The sequence below is a fragment of the Protopterus annectens genome, chromosome 3.part1 (assembly GCF_019279795.1).
Source record: "Protopterus annectens isolate FY-2018-M chromosome 3.part1, PAN1.0, whole genome shotgun sequence".
NCBI lineage: Eukaryota > Metazoa > Chordata > Ceratodontiformes > Protopteridae > Protopterus > Protopterus annectens.
The window spans coordinates 1,719,647,079-1,719,667,787 of NC_056732.1; the positions used below are offsets into that span (position 1 = coordinate 1,719,647,079).

Below are 20,709 nucleotides of genomic sequence, written 5' to 3' on the forward strand. Positions count from 1 at the left end.
CCAACCCCTAATAAAGACTTCAGTTTTTTACCCCCACCCCTTGGATATTTCACCTTTAACTTCATCCAACAACTTAACTGGGTATCCTCTCTCCAGCAACATCTCTACCAGTTTAATCAGCCTCAGTCTGGAAAAGGTCAAAGTCGGAACACATACAGGCTACCCAAATCATTTGTCCTCTAAAAATATTTCTCTTATAAAACTGTGGATGGCAGCTACTGTAATGTAAATAGCGATATGAAAATGTAGGTTCTCTATATAAAGTAGAGCAAAAACCGTTATTAGTTGTGTCTTTAAAAAAGGTGACATCAAGACAGTTAATACTAGAATTAGAATTTGAAGAAGTGAATCTACAAAAATGGGGTTGTCTGGTTAATGTATAGGAGAACTTCATTAAGAAGTCTAAATGGTCAATCCATAAAATAAAAAAAGGTCATCAAGATATGATTCAACATACCCGCCAAGATGTACAATAGACTGACTCCAAAATGAGTGGTTTCTCTCAAACCATACATAACCAGACTGGCATAAATGGGAGCTCAAGTTGGCACCCATCGCCACCCCCTAATAATATTCGCCTTCATATTCATCTGATGGCAGTAGATGTTTACCTAGTCTACCTGAGCTGGGAAACACACAAAAGGGCTCTAAGAATTTTTTTGCACTTCTCTGCACTTGATTTGCACTGTACTGATACCTAGATAGCATAGACAGATTCAGACCTGCTAAATCTAGCCTGTTATTGATACACTTGAGCACTAAACCACCCATCTTACAGTAAGAAGGGATCCCCAGCACCCTTGTGGCAGAACAGTGTGGATCCAGCCTTGCCTGAGCTGGGGATTGCTGGAAGAAGGTTCTTTGTGCGATTTCCTATTGGTAGATTAGCTTAAACGTGTCTTAATTTTGCCTGTATTTAATCCTCACATTTACACATTGCAGGGCGCCATACAACAGGGTTAGGGGTGCTCGGTATAGAGGTAAACACCTTGAAACTCAATTTTTCCCTAGACATCTGTCAGAACCCTCCTCTAAGGTTCCCTACTGCACTACGGCTGTACCGGGCAGCACTCCCTCACTTAACATCCACAGCCTTCAATAGAACAAGCACCTTTGCTAGTCCTAGCACAAAAACTGGTGATGTTAGCCCAATCCTTTCCCGAACAGTACATATGATAAAAACCTGCTATAATGGATGGGCAGTTTCCTATCATTTCACCAGTCAGCCTGACTGACATGGGCATCCTGAGGCAATGTAGTAATTGCCTCATGTATACTGACAACCACTTACTCCTAAAACAAACAAATAACCTATGTGAGAGATTTAATTACATTATAAGACTGGAATCATTTCTCTCATGTAATGACAAACTGGACATGAAGAAGGTTGTCAGCAAGTACACTTCACTTCTCACACAAAATTAGGTTACTACACATAACACATACACCAGTGTCTCAGCAAATAAGCTCCTAAGGCATAACACCTCAAAACCTAATGTCTTGGTCATATACAACTCCATAGAATGACACACAGATATCCCCCAACCAGGCTGGACAAGTAGAAGGTTATAGTCAACTGCCTGTCAGGTGACAAGATGTGTCAAATCACACATGCAATCAAGTCACCCAACAACAAGTACCATTATGACTCTGTCATAGTCCACATTGGGGTGAATGACATGAGATGTACCTCTCTGGACAACATGAACACAGACAAGAATGAACTCTCAGATTGTGTATCCCAGGCAGGTATGACCCTAGCCCTAAGTAGCATTCCACCTTCACCCAGGATGATGCCACATGTAAACAAAAAATGACTGACAAACAATTGGCTCAGCTTGTGGTGTCAGTCTAGGGGGATTCAGTATCTGCCAGCTTGGGAAGACACAGTCGACACACCACGCTGCTTTGCGAGAAATGGTCTGCACCTGCCCCGCTAAGCTTTCAGATGCTGGCAAAGTTGCTTGCCTCCCCCATAGAGCCTTTTCAGGCAATGTCAAAACAACAAAATGTCCAATGTAACAAAATACACTAGAGATAAACTCAAGGTTATGCTGCTTAATGCTAGGAGTCTAAACATGAAACTGCACTCCCTGGAAGCACTCCTCAACTTGGAAAATGCTGATGTTTGCGAAGTCACTGAGACATGGTTCAAGACCATGGAGAACACCCCGGCCATGCAAGGCTACAATGCCTTTCACATGTTCAGACCTCAAAATGAGCATGAAAGAACCAAAGGCAAAGGTGTATCCACCTTCATTAAAGCCAAGTACACCTAGAGACTGTTCAAACAATACGACTTTCTCAAACTACTCCATGTCCAATTAACTATATGCAAAATACCCTACCACATCACTGCTAGCTATACAAGTCCCTTGCCATAAACCAAGAAAAGCACAACGCCTACGTGGACTTACTGGAGTCACGCCATACAGCCCAACACCTTGTCATGGTATATTTCAACTATTCTTCCACCAACTGGGTGACATAACAGGACGAACATGCTCGACCAGCGGTTCCTGGACTTTGTCAATACAAATGCTCTGGAATAGATAGTCTGCACCCCCATAAGAGGCTCAAATGTCCTAGACATAGTTTATTGCACACCTCTCGTGTGATGCCCTCCCTGGCTAGGTTGGACCATGAATCAGTCTCTCTCAAAGTAACTAATGAACCTGTCACCACCACAGGAGCAAAAAACGAAAAAACATTTCCAAAGCAAACTACAGTCTACTAAGTGATGTTATATAAAGTTTTATACCCATCGCAATCAAAGACAACAATGACTCCTATGCAAATGTGTACTCAGATGCCCTGTACCAACACTTAAGCAGCTGTAGAGACTCAGCTGCATCTGACCAGATGAAAACCCTGGTGGACAAGATTATATACCAAAAAGAAGAAACTGTCTAAGAACAAGAGGGAACTGAATTGTTAGAGGAAGAATTCCCACCATAGCTTAAACAAGTAAATCAGAAATTTTGTAAAGTCCTCTAAAGCTAATTCTGAAGGTAAAACAGCATCCTTAGCTAAGGATAATCCTAAGGCATTCTTTAACTAAGTCCAAAATCTAAAAGGGAAGACCCAGCTATGTGCCGAACTGGCTATACTGGAGAAAATTGGCAACCTGCTGGCTGACAGATCTGGTGCAAACTTCACCCCCCTGTCCCCACCAGCCACACCTCAAAGCATACCTGACACCAGTTATCTGCCTAGCATCTCTACAGATCAGGTCATATCTGCGCTCTCCAAGGCCAAAAACTTGGGCTCAGTGGGACCACATAACATCCCAGACTGCTTACTAAGCAATGCAAAAACAGGACCTAGTGGACCCACTTGCCGTTTTCTTTAACCACAGCCTGAGAAGTGGCTTTGCTCTGGCAGAGTGGAGAACAGCAACAGTAATTTTTTATTTTATTTATTTTACATTTGTTGACCGGGATAGTCCGACTGGATGCATGTCCATTTTCAGCGGAGGCCTGGGGAGAAAAGCTCCAAGGGTAAGCAGATACAGCATTACATAATACCAGCATTACATATTATCTCGTTGCTCAAAGGAGGGCCATCAACTGACACTGGTAACTATAGTACCATTAGTCTAACCAGCCTCACCTGCAAGGCCATAGAAAGAATCATCATGGACATCAAGGACATAGGTGACCTTCAAACTCTAGACCTAACCCAGTCTGGCTTTGTTAAGAGAAGATCATGCTTACTGAACCTGATGGACCTCTTCAAGAAAATCACCAAAGCCCTGAATGAAGGGAAGACAGTGCATACTGCCTACCCAAGACTTTTGACACAATCCCCCACTCAAGTATCACTGACAAACTCTCTGAGGTGGGTATTAACCCTTAAGTCACTAGAAACATAGCCAACTGGCCCACCAACAGAACACACAATGTCAAAGTTGATGACTCAACATCTACCAGTACAGCCGTCACCAGTGGCATCCCGCTAGGATCTGTGCTGGGCCCTTTACTGTTTGGAATCTATTTCTTGGAAGTCTAGGATAAACTAGACAGTCTTTGGCTTACCAAGTTTGCTGATGATTGCAAACTGGGTGCAATCACTGAATCCCCCAACGATGTTAACATATTACAGGAGGGGCTAACACAGATAAATGACTGGTGCCAAACCCATGGTCTAAAATGAAATGCATAAAAGTGCATTATTATCCCTTTGGGAAATCAGAATTTCCTGCTAATTACAATATTGACAACACGCACCTAAGTTCAAACCCAATGGTGCGAGATCTAGGAACACAGGTAGATAGCAATTTGAACTCTGACCACCAAGTTTCCACAGTGGTAAGGAAATCCTTCTATGCTGCACATCTCATAAGTAAGGGCATCGCATCCAGGTCTAAACATGTTATAACTCCACTGTACTCTACCCTCATCAGACCATTAATAGGAGTACAATGCTCCCTTCTGCATGTACCTTATCAGACACATGCAGCAGCTGGAGAGACCAGAGACGTTTCTCATCAAGAAAATACAGGGCCTCCAAATCATAACTTACGTGGATAGACTGAAAGCCCCATCACTGTAACCTGTATCGTATAGGCTGCTGAGAGGCGACTTGTGCCTGGACTACAAGGCAGTCTCTGACCCTGCCTGATGGATATGCTGCACAGCCGCAAGTCAAATGGCACAAGAGTCACCCGCAACAGAACACAGGATCATAGGAAGTAACTAGGCTATTGGCCCTGAGGTCCCTAGAAGCCTAGCCAATAATTCAGCCCATGTTCCAACAAGTAAGCACCCTATGCCACTATCAAGCAGGGACACAGGTCGAATCCCAGAGGTGTTTTCTGTTCCCCATTCAGTTATCCAGGTTACGCTTAAAAAGGATTAATGAGGTACTCTGCTTTACATGGAGAGGGAGTCTATTCCACAAAAGGGGGAGTCTCTGGGACACAAGTCTGTCTTGCCAACAAGTCCTACGGCTGTCACAGACGAGGTTGGGGTCACACGTGTGGGTTACTCGAGTGGAGCTTGACTTGCGGGTATGCAGCAGTCCCATCAGGGTGGGGTCTGAGATTGCTTTGTATGCCAGACAGAGGTCACCTCTGAGGAATCTGTAGGAGATTGAGTAGAGGGACAGAGCTTTTAGCTCATCTGTGTAGGGTAGATATTTGAGGCCCTGGATTCTCCGGGTGAGGAACCTCTGTGGTCTCTCCAGCAGGTGCATGTGCTTTGTGAGGTACATGCCGAAAGGGGCATTGTACTCAATAATGGGTCTTACAAGGGAAGAATACAGGGATGTTATGGCCACTTTGTCCCATCAGGTGGGCCATTTAGAAAGCTTTCCGTACAACAAAATATGGTGGTCAAAAGTCAGTTTTGCTATCAACCTGGGTGCCCAAATCCCTCACGACTGATTGCGTGCTTAGTGCCTTATTATCACTGTGATAGTTTCTGGGGACATCATTCTCCCCAAAAGGGATGATGATACATTTTTTGGCAATCAGTTTGAGGCCATGTTTCTGGCACCAGTCATTTGTTTGGGTGAGACCCTCTTGGAGGATGTCCACATCACTAGGAGAATTGATGATAGCACCCAACCTGCAGTCATCTGCAAACTTGGTCAGCCACAGCCCACTAGATTTGGCCTGCAACTCTAAGAAGTATATACCAAACAGCAGAGGCCCCAAGACAGATCCCTGGGGTACACTGCTTGTTACAGGTATACTACTTGAGGTGGCTTCCCATATTTGACTAGGTGGGTTCTATCAGTGAGTCTGTTTGCTAACCATCTGGTAACATACGGATTGATGCCTAGTTGAGAGAGTTTATCTGTTATACCTAAGTGAGGAAAGTACAGCTGTGTACACTTACCATAAATGTAGATGTTCAAGTGTATTCACTGATGCAGTCATTACATTTGGGTAATCCTGCTGGCAGGTTGCCCTCAGTCGACCTGAATTCCAAAGACCTGGGTCCTGTGTCGGCTGCTGTCGCCCCTTCCCTTCAGGTTGTCAGGGGTATAAAAGATGCGGCCGATGCCATTTTCTTTCGTTTTTCTTGGCCCAGATGTCAGGTGCCCCCCTAAAAGGGTAGCCAAAAGTTATATATATATATATATATATATATATATATAAATACATGCACCAATATAAACTTTACCTTCATCTACAAGCAAATACACCACATAGGTTGTATAAATCAGAAAAGGAAAGACGGGTTCCATCAGAAGAAAAGGGGGATGGTGGGTGGATAACCCGGACTGCAACAGTGAATACACTCGAACATCTACTTTTATGGTAAGTGTACACAACTGTACTATGTTCTTCGTGTTTCACTGTTGCAGTCATTACATTTGGGTAGAGTCCCAAAGCTATCGTTGGGAGGCTGGAGCTAAACAGCATTAGGAGCGGCTATGAGGCCCTGCAGAATTGCAGTGGCAAAGCCTGCCCTGGATTTAGAGTAGAGTGGCAGATGATCGTGCTTTGTAAAGGTGTGCACTGAACTCCAAGTAGCAGCCTCTAAGATGTCCTTGGATGGTACTCCCCTGAGAAAGGCTGCTGAAGTGGCTGCAGCTCTGATTGAATGTGGCCTAATGCCCTTAGGTACTGGCTTGCCATGGTGTAAGTAGCAGAAACGAATGCAGTGGCCTAGCCACTTTGAAATAGTCTGCTTTGAGATAGCCTTTCCTTGTGATCCTGCAGCATATGCCACTAGTAGTTGCTCTGTCATTCTGAAAGCTTTGGTTCTGTTCAAGTAGAAGCGTAGTTGTCTGTGTATGTCCAAAGAATGCAGAATTCTCTCCCCCTTGTTCTGTGGATTTGGATAAAAAGTTGGCAGATGAATAGTTTGGTTAACAGCCACACTGGACACCACCTTAGGCATAAATGTTGGGTTTGCCCTCAGAGAGACCCTGTCTGGATAAAAAATGATAAAAGGTTCCATAGCCATGAGTGCCTGTAGCTCAAACTCGTCTTGCAGAAGTTATTGCTAGGAGCAGAGCTGCTTTCCAAGATAAAAACTTTATATCAGCAGTAGCAGCTGGCTCAAAAGGAGGCAGGGTGAGTTTTTCCAAGACATAGTTGAGGTCCCATGCAAGCATTGGTGATCTCATTGAAGGCCTTACATTTTTGACTCCTCTGAGGGACTGTTTTAAGGGATGAGAAAAGATTGGTGGCTCTGTACTGTAATGAGCCGAAATGACAGAGGCATGAATTTTAATAGATGAAAAAGATAGGCCTTTGCCCAGCATCTCAGTTAAGTATTGCAAAATCTGAGGAATATTTGGCACAGCTGTATCAGTTCCTTGTGCCTGGTTCCAAGCACAGAATCTCTTCCATTTTCCAGCATAAGATTTTCTAGTACTAGGCCTACTGGCCTCCAAAATGACATCCATCACAGCTTTACTGAGAGGTGTTTTTTGTATGACTACATTATCCGCCATGCTTCCTGGACTAAAGTCCTGAGTTGGCTGTGCAGGATCTGATTGTTTTGCTGGGACAGTAGATGAGGAATTTGAGGTAAGGTCCAAGCTGGGCATTGAGACAAGCTCTTTAGGATTGGAAACCAGTACTGGCGGGGCCAGTCTGGGGCAATCAGTATCATTTTTGGCTTTTCCTGTCTGACCTTTAGGAGTACCTTGGGGAGGAGAGGCAGAGGGGGAAAGGCATATACTGATAGGCTTTTTCTAGCTGAAAGATAGGGCGTCCACTTTCCATGCTTGTCTGTGATAAGTCCTTGTGCAGAATCTTTTTAGCTGGTAGTTGTGAGGGGAGGCAAATAGATCTATGTCCGGGCATCCACATTTCCTTGCTATCATGCTGAAGACTTGTGGATCCAGCTGCCACTCGTGGGGATCCATTATGTTTCTGCTTAGTTCGTCTGCCAGATTACTTTTCCTTCCTGGCAGGAATTGTGCCTGCAGATGTACTTGGTAAGTTAATGCTGTGTCCCACAAAGTCATGGCTAGTCTGCAAAGGGGGTAAAAATGTGTGCCCCCCTGCTTGTTTATATACCACATGACCGTGGTGTTATCTGTCTTTATCAGTAGTTGTCCCGGATGAAGTAGGTCCTTGAAGGCTGTCAGGGCATTCTGAACAGCTAACATCTCTTTTTGATTGATATGTAGATGCATTTGGGTTGAGGACCATGTGCCCTGAATGCATCTTCCTGCCACGTGGGCCCCCCCAGGCATAATCTGATACATCCGTTGTTAGTGTCTTCCTGGCTGATGAATGGCTGTCCCTTGTTTGCTGACAAGCCTTTGCTCACCATCGAAACTCCTGTTGTAGGCAGGGAATAAGAGTAATCATTGTTTCCAGGCTGTGGCAATGTTGAGCCCAAACACTTTTTAGGTACCATTGAAGTTTCCTCATATGCAGTTTTACATATAGAATTAGTAGGATGTAGGATGTAGGATGCCATGAAGCCCAAAGCCTGCAGAATTTTTCTTGCAGATAACTGGGCCTTTGTTGCCAACATTTTGAAGTAGGTAGCCAGTTGCCTTTGTTTGTCTGGCGTGAGATAAGCCATCTGGGCAGTTGTATTTAAGCTTGCACCCAGGATATTATCTCTGGAGAGGGTACTAGTTTTGATTTCTTTTCGTTGACTGTGTACCCTAGGCATGTTAGAAGTCTTTTCACAAACACCAGATGCTGTAGAAGAATGTCCATGTTCTCTGCCTGAATTAGACAGTCGTCCAAGTACGGATATATTTGTATTCCTCTGTCTGCAGAATGCAACTACTGGTGCCAAGCACTTTGTAAAGATCCTGATCACAGTAGATAAGCCAAAGGGCAGTGCAGAGAACTGGTAATGCATTGAGCCAGCCTTGAATCTGAGGTATCTTCTGCATAATTGTCTGATTGGGACATGCAGATATGCCTCTTTTAAGTCTAGAGTCACCAGCCAAGTGTTCTTGCCCAGCATGGGCAGAAGCTGCTGCAAAATCATCATCTTGAATTTTGGTATATCCAGGAATGTGTTCACAATAGATAGGTCCAGTATTGGTCTCCACATCTTGCCCTTTCTGGGTACCAAGAACAGTCTTGAATAAAATCCTTGTCCCTGCTCTTGCTCTGGTACTTGTTGAATGGCCCCCATGTCCATGACGGATGAGACTTATTTTTGTGCCTCTGCCCATTGATTTTTTGGCAGATCTGGCCAGCCGTTTGCCTTCGGCAGGGTATGGAAATGGAACTTGTACTCTTGTGACACAATATTTAGAACCCACTTGTCCTGGGTTATAATGTGCCAATTTTGAGAAAAAAAGTGATAATTTTCCCCCTAAGGGTGCTAAGTGCTTGGTGCAGGCAGAGGGAAGTCATTGGGGCCGTTTCCTGTATGGTTGTGATTTGCCTTCTCCAACTTTGGAGGTAGAAGCACCCCATTGCTTTGACATGTAGGAACGTTGTGCCTGGGTTCTGCCTCTAGGGCGTCTGGATCTGCCCCTTTGAGGTCTGTCTGACACAGGAAAGGACCAATTCTTTGTAGGCCAGTGTCTACTAAACCTAGGTGGTTGTACTTGTAAAAAATCTTTGACAGTTTGCATAGATTTAGCTTTGTCCTCCATTTTCTTTAACACCTCCTCTGCTTTAACACCAAACAAAGTATCATGCTGTAAAGGTGCATCTAATAATTTAACTTTGACATGATCAGGCAGATTTTGTTCCTTTAACCAAGCACGCTTCCTAATTATAGAACCCGTAACTGCGGCTCTGCAGGAGGCCTCCAAAGAATCAAAACCACATTGCAAAGTATGCTTTCCAACTTGTTCAGCTGCATGCAATAAATCCTGCATTTCCTTGTTTTCTGCACATTCAGAGTTTAATAACATTTTCTGTTTAAGCAATGCCATGACGTTGCTGATATCTGAGCATATGAAACTGACAGTTTAAGGCCCTTATAGCCAAGGTTGCAGATGTGTAAACCTTTTTTCCCCATCTATCCAGTGCCCTAAAATCTCTGTCAGAGGGGGTAGGGTTTTTTTGCAGTGGAAGCCTTAACTCCTTTGGGACCCTGTGAAATAGTTTCTGGGTCTGCAGCAGGGTTTTTAAAAAGGAATTTATGACAGTCAGGAACCCTGTAATACCTGTCAGGCTTAACAGGAGCTGGAGGTAAGGAGTCAGGGGTAAGACTAGACTCTGAAAACACATCATCTACAATATCTAACACAGGTGGGATGGCTAGTGGCCTGTGTTGAGGTAAGTAAAAGGAAATCCCTGAGCCTCTTTTTAGATTCTGAAAAATCTTGGCTCTCTCAGTGGAAATGCTCCCTCATGGTATGCAAGGTTTCCCCAAAAGAATAGTCCTCTGGAGGAGAAGCTGAAGGTATAGATTCTTCAGCATCAGAATCCTCATAGGGGGGAAGAGAATATTCCTGATCAGAAGAGGAATCAGAAGAAATAGATACCTGGATCTGAAGATTCATAGTCAGTCTCTTGCCTAGGCCTCTTATCAGGAGGGGGATGGGAACCCCTGATCAAGGTAATTAAGTCTTCGGCCATTTTGAGCATCTGTTTTTGGGCATAGAGGCCTGTCCACGTGGCTCTTGAGTTTGTTTCTTTGCTTTAGAAGGTGCTTTAGTCTTTGCCTCTGAAGCTGAGGTTGGCTTAATGTAAAGTTTAGGTCTGAATACATCCCCAGAAGCCGGTGCCTGCTCAGCGGCTCCAGACCCATCTGAAGGAAAAGTATCCGAGGCTCCAATACCTTGAGTTTCCAGCGGCATGGCCGACTCCACGTGGGAGTCGGTAGCGGGCTGCAACTCTAAAGTAGCGGGCGTCAGGGGCTGCGAAAGCGCCTCACTGAGAACCGGCGACTGGCTTGGGAGAAGCATCGTCGTCAGTTTTGGGCCTCGGTTGTCTATCTCTCTCCTTTTCTTTGCGTTTTTTGTGAACTTCGGTAGTCGGATGGCTATCTGACGACATTTCTGGATAATTAAACCGGCGTCCAAAATAGTTTAAAGCAAAATCATACCGACGCTTAATAGTGCTTTGGTTAAATCTAGCACAAAACCGACAACCAGCAACATTGTGATCAGGGCCTAGGCAAGGAATACAGTAAGAATGAAAGTCCTTATGAGGTATTTGCTTTCCACAAGAAATACAATTATTAACTTTTTCTGACATCGGTCTGGAGCAAGAAAAAAGTTTCCCCAACGGGGTACTTAGCTTTATTGAAGACTTCGGATCTGAAACTCGAACACGAAAATCTCAGGAGTCGGCCAACCGGCACTTGCGAACTGCTTCTGCTTTGGGCACCGCGCGGCAAGAAAGACTAAAGAAAATGGTGTCAGCCACATCTTTTATACCCCTGACGACCTGACGTCAGGGAAGGGGCGAAAGCAGCTGACGCAGGACCCAGGACTTTGGAATTCAGGCCGACTGAGGGCAACCTGCCAGCAGGATTACCCAAATGTAATGACTGCAACAGTGAAACACGAAGAACATCAGTATCGAAGGCCTTGGCCAGGTCAAGGTAGGCTGTGTGCACCATCTCCCCCTCGTCTATGGCCTTGGTGAAAGTCTCATAAAAGTCAACCAAATTTAACAGGCATGACCTCCCCTTGACAAAACCAAACTGTGCAGGTTCAAGTATCTGGAGGTTGCCAATGTCCTTGTTAACAAGGTCCATGATAATCCATTCCATGGCCTTGCAGATCACGCTAGTTAGGCTAATGGATCTATAATTTCCTGGATCGGTGGATGCTCCACCTTTGTACAAAGGGACGACAGTAGCTGTCCTCCACTCGGCCGGGATGAAGTCGGTACTCAGGCTTTGGTTGAATAGGGTGCCTAATAGTGCTGCAAGTTCCTGCCTGAGTTCATGTAGGATGCAGCCTGGGATGTTATTGGGTCCCATGGAGGCTATATTTTTTGCCTTTAAGAGGGCAGGGATGACTTGCTCCCTAGAGATAAGGGGAGGGGGGGCAGGTACTGGGGATGTCCTGTTTTACTGATGGGGGGACAGGGGAGTGACATTTTCACTGAACCGGTCTTCCAGCAGGTTGGCTATATCTACAAGGTTTGTGTATGTGGTGTCCTTGACCACCAGTTCTGAGCAGATCTGGGTGCTTCCCTTGAGATTGTGGACATATGTGAAGAAAGCCTTATGACTGTCTTTAGTAGATGTGGCCAGTTTGGACTCGAAGTTTGTTATGGAGGATTTCACTAGTGCTTTTATTTGCTTGTTCAGGCTAAGAGAGATTGCTTCCAATTAGACACCTGTTCCTTCATGGTCCTGGACAGCAATTGTTTCCTTTTATTATAGGGTTTATTTATTGTAGCTACCCACCAGACAGGTTTACTATTCCTTGAGGAGGAGGATTTTGTCCTGTCTGGTACTCCTGATTCCATGCAGCTATATAAATGCTCATGTAGTACTTTGGTGTAGGTTTGGACATATGTGCCAGTTCATGTGGAGCGGGAGGGAGCTGTGAAGCTGTTTATACCTTCCCTCAGGAGGTTGTAATCAGCTTTGGAGAAGTTTATTTGACCCTAGCTGGGGGGGGGGGGGGGGGGGGTGACTTAGAAAGTGACTGCTTTGTGGTTGGATCTTACCAGGGATGATGACAATGTAGGGATGCCGCAGTGGTTACTCATGTTGGTTAATAAGTCCAAGATATTTTCACCTCTTGTGAGGGTGTCAATCAACTGGTCCAAGGCATTTGCACTGACGAAATCAAGGAATCTCTGGGCCTTTGTGTTTTGGCATCTCTTCCAATCTATGGTTGGATAGTTAAAGTTGCCCAGGATCGGGGCAAAGGGTTGAATCTTGACAGATTCGAAGAGGTCCAGACAGATGGAGTGGGCATCTTGAGTCAGAATTGGAGGCCTGTAGCTAGCTATGACTTGAATAGATGTCTTGTCACTTGTTAACTGCACCTGGAGTACTTCCTGTGTATCATAACGTTTGACCAGCTTAGAGGTGTGTATGTCTTTTATACATATTGTAACTCCACCTCCTTTTGTTTTGCTGCCTACGGTTTGGGGTCTGAATGAATGATAGGATGACTAACCTGGTATGGCTGGACAGACAGGGACATCTCCCAGAGATTGCTGCCTCTCTGGAATAAACTTCCAATTCACATGAAGCAGAGCTCCTCACTGACAATATTTAAGTGCAACCTGGACAAATGGATGCCGTACTGCAAATTCACCCCGGGGGTGGCATCCATGTCCCTTATGGACAGGGGTAGTCGGTATTTGTCATAGACCCGCTCTGCTAATTACTTCCATCTAACCAAAGGGAATTGAGTCAACTCTGGATTAACATGGCTAGGCTTGTAAGGGCTCTAGAGCCACTAGCCTAGCAAACTCCTATGAACCCATGGACCTTGACTGCAAGTCCGGTTTGTAATTAGACATAAAAGTATTTACAACTGCAGCACAAATGTCACCAATGGGGACCTTCATAAAATATGCCCTAGAAGTAGCAATTGCCCTAGAAGAATGACTCCTGGGGTACCAAGCACAGTCAAATCTTTCTCTTTATATACATGAGAAATGCAGTCAGGTAGCCATCTTGAAAGAGTCACTTATGACGCACAGTGTCTGTCAGTTTTCCTAGTAGCCTTAATATGGTGCAAGTAAATCCTCAGCTGTTAGTGCACATCCAGAAGATGTAGCATGTACTATCCTTTGTTAGAGAAATGAGTAAAGAAGACAGGAAGAATAAGGGTCTGGTTAAACGACAATCTGAAGCCACTCTGGGAAGGAAGGAGGGGTTGGTCCTAAGTGATACCCTGTCCTTGTGGAATACCAAATATGAGGTTTACAAGAAAGATCCTTAAATTCTGAAATCCTTTGAGCAGAACTGCCACTAGAAAAAGTGTCTTCCAAGAAAGATATTTTAGTTCAGCTGCTGTGGTAGGCTCAAAGGGAGGTCTTGTTAATGTCTGAAGTAGAATAGTGACGTCTTGGGGGGTGCCCTTTAAGAAAGCTTTGGATAACCTCAAAGAAGCAATGGGAGTCTGCTTCTCTTCTATGTGAAAGCTTGGAATGGCAGCCAACTGGACTTTGATGGTACAGTAGCTAACTGTCATGACAAAAATCCGCCAAAACTCTAAGAGAGCAGGGAGAGGAGCAGAAAAGCAGTCTGTCCCTGCTAGATGCCCAAATAGAAAATCAGGTTACATTTACTTCCCTCTACCAGAAAGACTATAAAAAGTATTCTGGGAGGATGTTAAGACTGTCTAACCATCATAAGAACTGGAGAAACCATAAGGTTAGCTTGGGAGCTGCAATGTCCACGTGAGGCATTCTGGACGGGTGAGAAAGAGGGAATGGAACTGGATCCAGCACCCATGAAGGGAAATCAGATGAGGCCAAAGACAGGGAAACCATGTTGAGGCAAAAATGAGGCAATGAGGATCACCATTGCCTTGCTCACACTGCTTTCTACAGTAATTTCTGTAGAACAGTAGTAGGAGGAGGATACACAGAAAGGAAGCCCAGGGGCCAACTACGGGCAAGAGCATCCCCAAAGGTCTACCCTTCTTTGGAGATGAGGGCAAAATATCTGCTGCAGTTGGTGTTGGAATGAGTGGTGAACAGGTTGTAACAAGTATGGTCTCAGTGGTTGAAGATTTGTTCTGCACTGATGGATTGAGGGACCATTCATCAAGAAGAAGCACAGACATGCTCAGCTTGTTTGCTAACACACTAGACTACCGTGCCAAACCCTCACTGTCTATTGACACAACAGGTAAGAGTGGACACGCCACTGCTTGTTGATGTACCAAATCACTGACATGTTTGTCTGCTTGGGTGGAGATCATATCATGGGGAGGGAGTACTAAAATGCCCTCAATGCTAAGAAGACTGCTGTCATCTCCAGGTCACTGATCTAAAAGATTGGCCTCTATGGGGGACTACATGCTGTGGGCTGCCTTTCTCATGAAATGCCACCCCACCTTAGCTGGTACGTGTCCATGGTCACTGCAGCTTGGGCGAATTTTAGAACAAAAGGGTGACCCTGCGAGGCTACTAGGGAGTTCAGCTACCAATGAACATGACTTCTGCAAATGTGGGTGAGGCAAACAGGAAAGTACAATGGTTGTGATCTTTCCAATTACTGAACCGCCAGTGTCTAGTGTAAAACTCTTGATGGAGGCTGCCATCGACCCTAAAAAGAGCAATATGCATATGGTGGGGGCTTCTGATGGAAGTTCTGTCAGTGCCTGATGTTGAAGGGCGGGAATTCTCGAGTCTGGTAATCTGGCTATCTGTAACTTAGTAACTAGATGGGCCATGATGAACTCTATAGTTTGGACTGACTGTAATTTTGACTTTGTCATGCTGACAGTTATCCCCAACTGGCAACACAGCTGGAGCAAGCAGCCTTGAATAAGGAGAACCTGGTGGGAGCAGTTACCAGCCAGTCATACAGATATGGGAACACTTGGAACCCCTGCAGTTTTGACATCAGCTGTGACCACTGCCATACATTTGTTGACCATCTAGGGGGATGTGGTGGCACCAAAGGGCAGGTCTCGCTAGTGGAAGTGACTGGCTCCAAACCAAAAATGGAAGAACCCCTTGCAGCACCTGTCCATTTTAATGTGGTAATATGCATCCTGAATGGTCTATTGAGTACATCCAGTCACTCTTTCTCAATAGCATTAGGATGGACTGAACAATGACCATCTTGGAACTTTGTTTTATGTACTGATTCAGATGACTGAAGTATAGTATAGCAGGTCCATGTTTTTCTTTCGCACCAAAAATAACCTTAATTAGACTCCTGATCCTTGCCAGTCTGGTGGGAACTTCTGGACGATTCATTTGTATAGCTTTTTTATTACTTGTGCCTTCCCTCTTGTGGGTTGGACATTGGGAAGTCTTTCTGAATAGGGGTGATGATAAAGCAGTGGGGCTTTGGTTATGAATCTCTGCATCCATAAATCTTGGGTGATGGTTGTGCAGGATATGGGGTGCAGAGACAAGGGCCCCCCAACTGCCTTCACAGTGTAGCAGATGAGCAACCATTTAGGAGCACTGTAAAGGCCTGTTGCAGGAAAAGACCCTGAAAAGTCCTGGTTCTGCAGTTCACCTCTGCCACAGAGGCGACTGTCCATCAGGACCCCCCCACACACACACCTCTGGGCAGCCTGTCATTGGAAGCCTTGAGATTTACGGAATCACAATTTCTTTTACCCAATCTGTTCCCTGGAAAAGGTCTGCTGAGGGGTACAAAAACTTTTTCGAATGGCAGACACATTTTTCCATCTTCTTTGCTTCTTGACAGTCTCTTTAACCTTAGAATCAAGCAGAATGGACCTGTCACAGGGGACGTTAATGAAGGACATTTTAAAGTGTTCGGCAAAGTTGCAGAGATGCATCCAGCGTATAGCTATGCTGGTGCCTGCCACTCTCAAACTGCCAACAGCCGCAATAGAAATAAGGAGCATAGACATGTTCAACAAGGATTGAAGGGTAGCTAGCTGCATATCTACAGATTTCCTGTCTTCCACAGATAAGGACCGAGAGACGGACTTTGCTAACTCCTATATCAAGTCCTTTGGAAAGCATGTTACATGGGCCAAGTAGTTCAGCTCTCTAAGAGCCAAAGTTGCTGTGGCATACACCTGCTTTCCAAATCTGTTCAGCACCTTGGACTCTTTACTAAGGGGATGGGCAGTAAAGCCCTCCTCAATAAGTTCTTTATTGGTGAACTTTCTTGGTGACTGTTGCTACTACCATTGAGTCAACTACTGGATCCTTGTTCCAGAAAGACCTATCTTTTGGAGAAACTAAAATCTTATCGGGCTTCTGGGAGACTGGTTCAGCCACATTTGGTTCCTTCCACACCAACCTCAAAACTAGGTCTACCAATCTGTCATCAAGAGGGACCACCCAAGAAGTAGACTGGTCAGCCCCAAAAGTCTCATGGAATATTGATTCCTCCTGGTAGGGGGTGTTGGTGGACCAACTGTGTTCTATGAGTATCTCAACAATGAACATGTCTTCAAGGAGGAATCTTGGAGACTCTCCCCCTCACTGAAATCAGTATCTTTAGTGAGGGACTCCCTAGGGGAGTCCACATGCCTCCTTTTCCACTCAGATTTACCGTGTACTTCCCCAGTGGGATGCTCTAGATAGGACTCCAAAGCAGATGGCAAGTCCACAACCTTGAACGTCTCGAGACTCCAAGGGTCTGGCTATCCCCATGCGACAAGAATAGAGAGCAGAGGACATGAAGAACCCTGTGGAGGCAGGTGTGGATCCAAATGGGAAAAACGAGGTCTGCTCTTTAGACTATGAGAGCACTCTCTCAAAGATCTTGAATGCCGATGCAGAGGCTGGTCCTGAGGTGGCTTCCATAGATTCAGAAGAACTTGACAAGGGCAAGCTCCCAGAGCCCATTCGGCTTGAATCCAAAACTGATGCCACAGCAGACTTATCAAGAAACAAAGTGCCATGAGGGAGGGATGGATCGTAAGCTTCGGAGTCGACCATACCCCGGTACTAGTTCCAATCCCTCAGTTTCGTGACCCTTCGAGATCTGAAGCAGTTGGGAGTCAATCTGGTCAAAGACATAGTCTGAGTCAAGACCCAGTCTTTTAGATCTGACATAGATATACAGACATTCCTCGGGGTCACATAGATCCAAGGCCACCAAGTCCGATGGTCATATTGGAGGAATCACAATCAATGGAAAGGGAGGAACAACTTCCAGTGCCCCAACACAGGTCAACACCAGTAGGATCCCCAATGGGATCTGGGTCTTCAAAAACATCCTCATTGCTCTGTCAAGGTCTGCCTTGGATAGACTCCTGGATGACTGCACTATCTCAGAAAAGAGGCCATAGAAAGAGGTCTTGACACTCTTTAGAAGGACCACTCCTGCAAAAAAGGAGATCTTAGCAGGGGCTAACAGGTTCTAGAGAGAACCTAGGTTTCAGAAAAGGAGAAGTTGAGGATCTAACTCTAGTGGGCTTCCACATCAAGGCCAGATCCAACAGCTTAAATACTTTAAGTGCCAGTCCTGATGGGTCCAACACCTCTGGAAGACATTTCCTTGAGGACTCTCTCTCTTTATGTTTGTCTATCTCCAGCTCCTTACTTTTCTGTTTTACTTTTTCCTTGGATCTCTTCCCTTTCTTCTTTTCAGAAGACATTTTTTGTGTAACAGAACAACAAGGAAGACTGAGAGAGTTAACTTCCTCCACCGAGGCAGGGAGAAGCCCTTTAAGGGCAAGTTTTGATTGCCTATCAGTAAGTGCTCTGGTCCCAAAGTAGAACAGGCCGAGCACTCCTCCACCAGGTGTGCGGCTCTTAGGCAGTAAACACATCTGGAATGAGCTTCTTGGGAACGAAACTGTACCCACTGGATATATATTTTTTGAAACCGGGCACCCTGTCAGACATCCTGACCATTAGTCCCAACAAATGCTACTACACTAATAACCTCAGCTCTAAAGGCAGCTACAGAAAAAATACAGATGTGTACACTTACCATAAATGCAGACGTTCGAGTCTATTCATTGTTGCAGTCATTACAAAACATTACTATCTGCCTCTTTACTCTAAATCCAGGGAAGGCTCATCTGCAGGCACAATTCCTGCCAAGAAAGGAAAATACTCTGGCAAACAAACTAAGCAGAAACCTCATGGATCCCCACGAGTGGCACCTGGATCCACAAGTCTTCAGCATGTTATCCTGCTGGCAGGTTGCCCTCAGTCGGCCTGAATTCCAAAGTCTTGGGCCCTGCGTCGATTGCTGTCGCCTCTTCCCTGACGTCAGTTCGTCAGGGGTATAAAAGATGCAGCCGACACCATTTTATTCAGTTTTTCTTGCCCCAGATGCCAGGTGCCCCCAAAAGGGTAGGCTAAAATTATGTAAATAAAACATACATGCATCAAAATAAGCTTTACCTTCATCTATAAGCAAATACACCACATAGTTTGTATAGATTAGAGAAGTAAAGATAAGTTCCAGCAAAAATAAGGGGGGTGGCGGGTGGGTAACCTGGACTGCAACAGTGAATACACTCGAACATCTACATTTATGGTAAGTGCACACAACTGTACTATGTTCTTCGTGTTTCACTGCTGCAGTCATTACATTTGGGTTGAGTCCCAAAGCTATGGTTGGGGGGCTGGAGCTAGACAGCATTAGGAGCGGCTATGAGGCCCTGCAGAACTGCAGTGGCAAAGCCTGCCCTGGATTTAGAGTAAAGAGGCAGATTGTAATGTTTTGTAATGACTGCAACAGTGAAACACGAAGAACATCTATGACTATTAACAACAACTACACTAAACTAGAAGTAACATCAATAATGGTAGAAGGCTGTCCAAGGAAGGTGGGAAAAACCTGTTAAGAAACAGAAGAAAAACTTTTTTTTTATAGATCGTGGATAACAGGAGGACGGAACTCTAAAGTCAAGGAATCCTATGATGTGAGCTATGAAGTGATTACCAAGTCACTTACCTGACCACTAATCGCCTCCACAAACTCTGAGCCAAGAGATCTGAGTCTGTTCCATTCAAGTGGGAAACAAGAACTGAGGTAATTCAGTACATGTGGTTAAGGGGCGCAGCCCGAGTTTTGGATCCAGAAATTGGAGTGTGGCCAGTGTTGGATCTGACTGGATCCGAAGACCATCAGTTCAAGATGGATGGGAGAGATAACATTGGATCAGTGGTTAATAAGGGCAGTCAACTAATCACATTTGATCTTGAAACGATACACACTGTATAAATGTTTAATCCTGAGAGCCAAATGCAGTTGTTTACCTGTGTACTACCATCACCTCAGATTTGCCACACAGCTAGCATTTTTTTTTAACAGTGGTGATTGACACTGTGAATGTAACCCTCCCCCCATGCTTGGCTCACACCTCCTTACCAATGGATGTCATGGTCTCATAGTTTTGCAGCATCACTTCCCTGTGCAGCTCCTTTTCCTGTGCACTCAGAGTCTTCCATTCCTCCTCCGAAAATGTGATGGCAACATCATCAAAGGATTCAGGCACCTGCAAAGAAAAAAAGTGAAATTAATTCCATCGGCCATATGTTAAATTCATGAACAAATATGCAGCTTTAAAATACAAAGTGGAAAATGTGCTTTTTATTTGCAGTTAGCAAATAAACAAATGGAGACAAGAAGCTTCGATTAAGAAATTAAGTTTCAACAGGTTATTACACTATAGGTGGCAATTGTATGCGTTTACTACACTGCTTGCATAATGTATGTACCATCCACAACTGGTAACAAATGAGATCCAAAAGTGGAACTGCCTGCCTCCAGTCAAAGCTGGAGATTTGTTGATGCACTTGGCTTGTGAGTAGGATGTACAGTCAACTGCAACTTATTAAAAAGTCTACAAGCAAAAAGAGAGAGAAAAATCTTAGAGAGACATATTTTCATAATTTCCTACAGCTCAAGGTGGAGCAACCTTGGTGTTTAAATGTGAGGAAGGTCTAAGAAAGTATTGCCATCATTATGTCATTAGCCACCTTCTTTTATCTCATTTTTTTATACGGAACATAACTCTGAGACCAGTGTATTTTTCCTTGTATATTAAATTTTATACAACACAATAAGCAGTTTTCCTTCTCTGGCATATCATAAACTGTTGTTCTATTCTGAAATCATCTTCAGCTGTCAATCTTCAGTGACCCCCCCGCCCTTCAGTGTGACAACCATGGGCTCAAAACATGCAAATTCAATACCCAAGTGAATGCTTTAAAAGATCTACTGAGATGATCTACAAATAGATCTTTCTGCACAAAGTACA

The 20,709-nt window shown here is 44.7% G+C and overlaps 1 protein-coding gene across 1 annotated transcript in view; it reads right to left on the bottom strand.

Moving 5' to 3' along the window:
- The window catches only part of LOC122798638 (zinc finger protein 729-like), a 379,227-nt gene extending 359,284 nt beyond the window's left edge, over positions 1-19,943 (bottom strand). The window contains exon 1 of the mRNA XM_044067723.1: positions 19,818-19,943. Coding sequence (XP_043923658.1) covers positions 19,818-19,851 — 34 coding nt within the window. The 5' untranslated portion in view covers positions 19,852-19,943. The remainder of the gene's footprint in view (positions 1-19,817) is intronic.
- Positions 19,944-20,709: the final 766 nt, after the last annotated feature.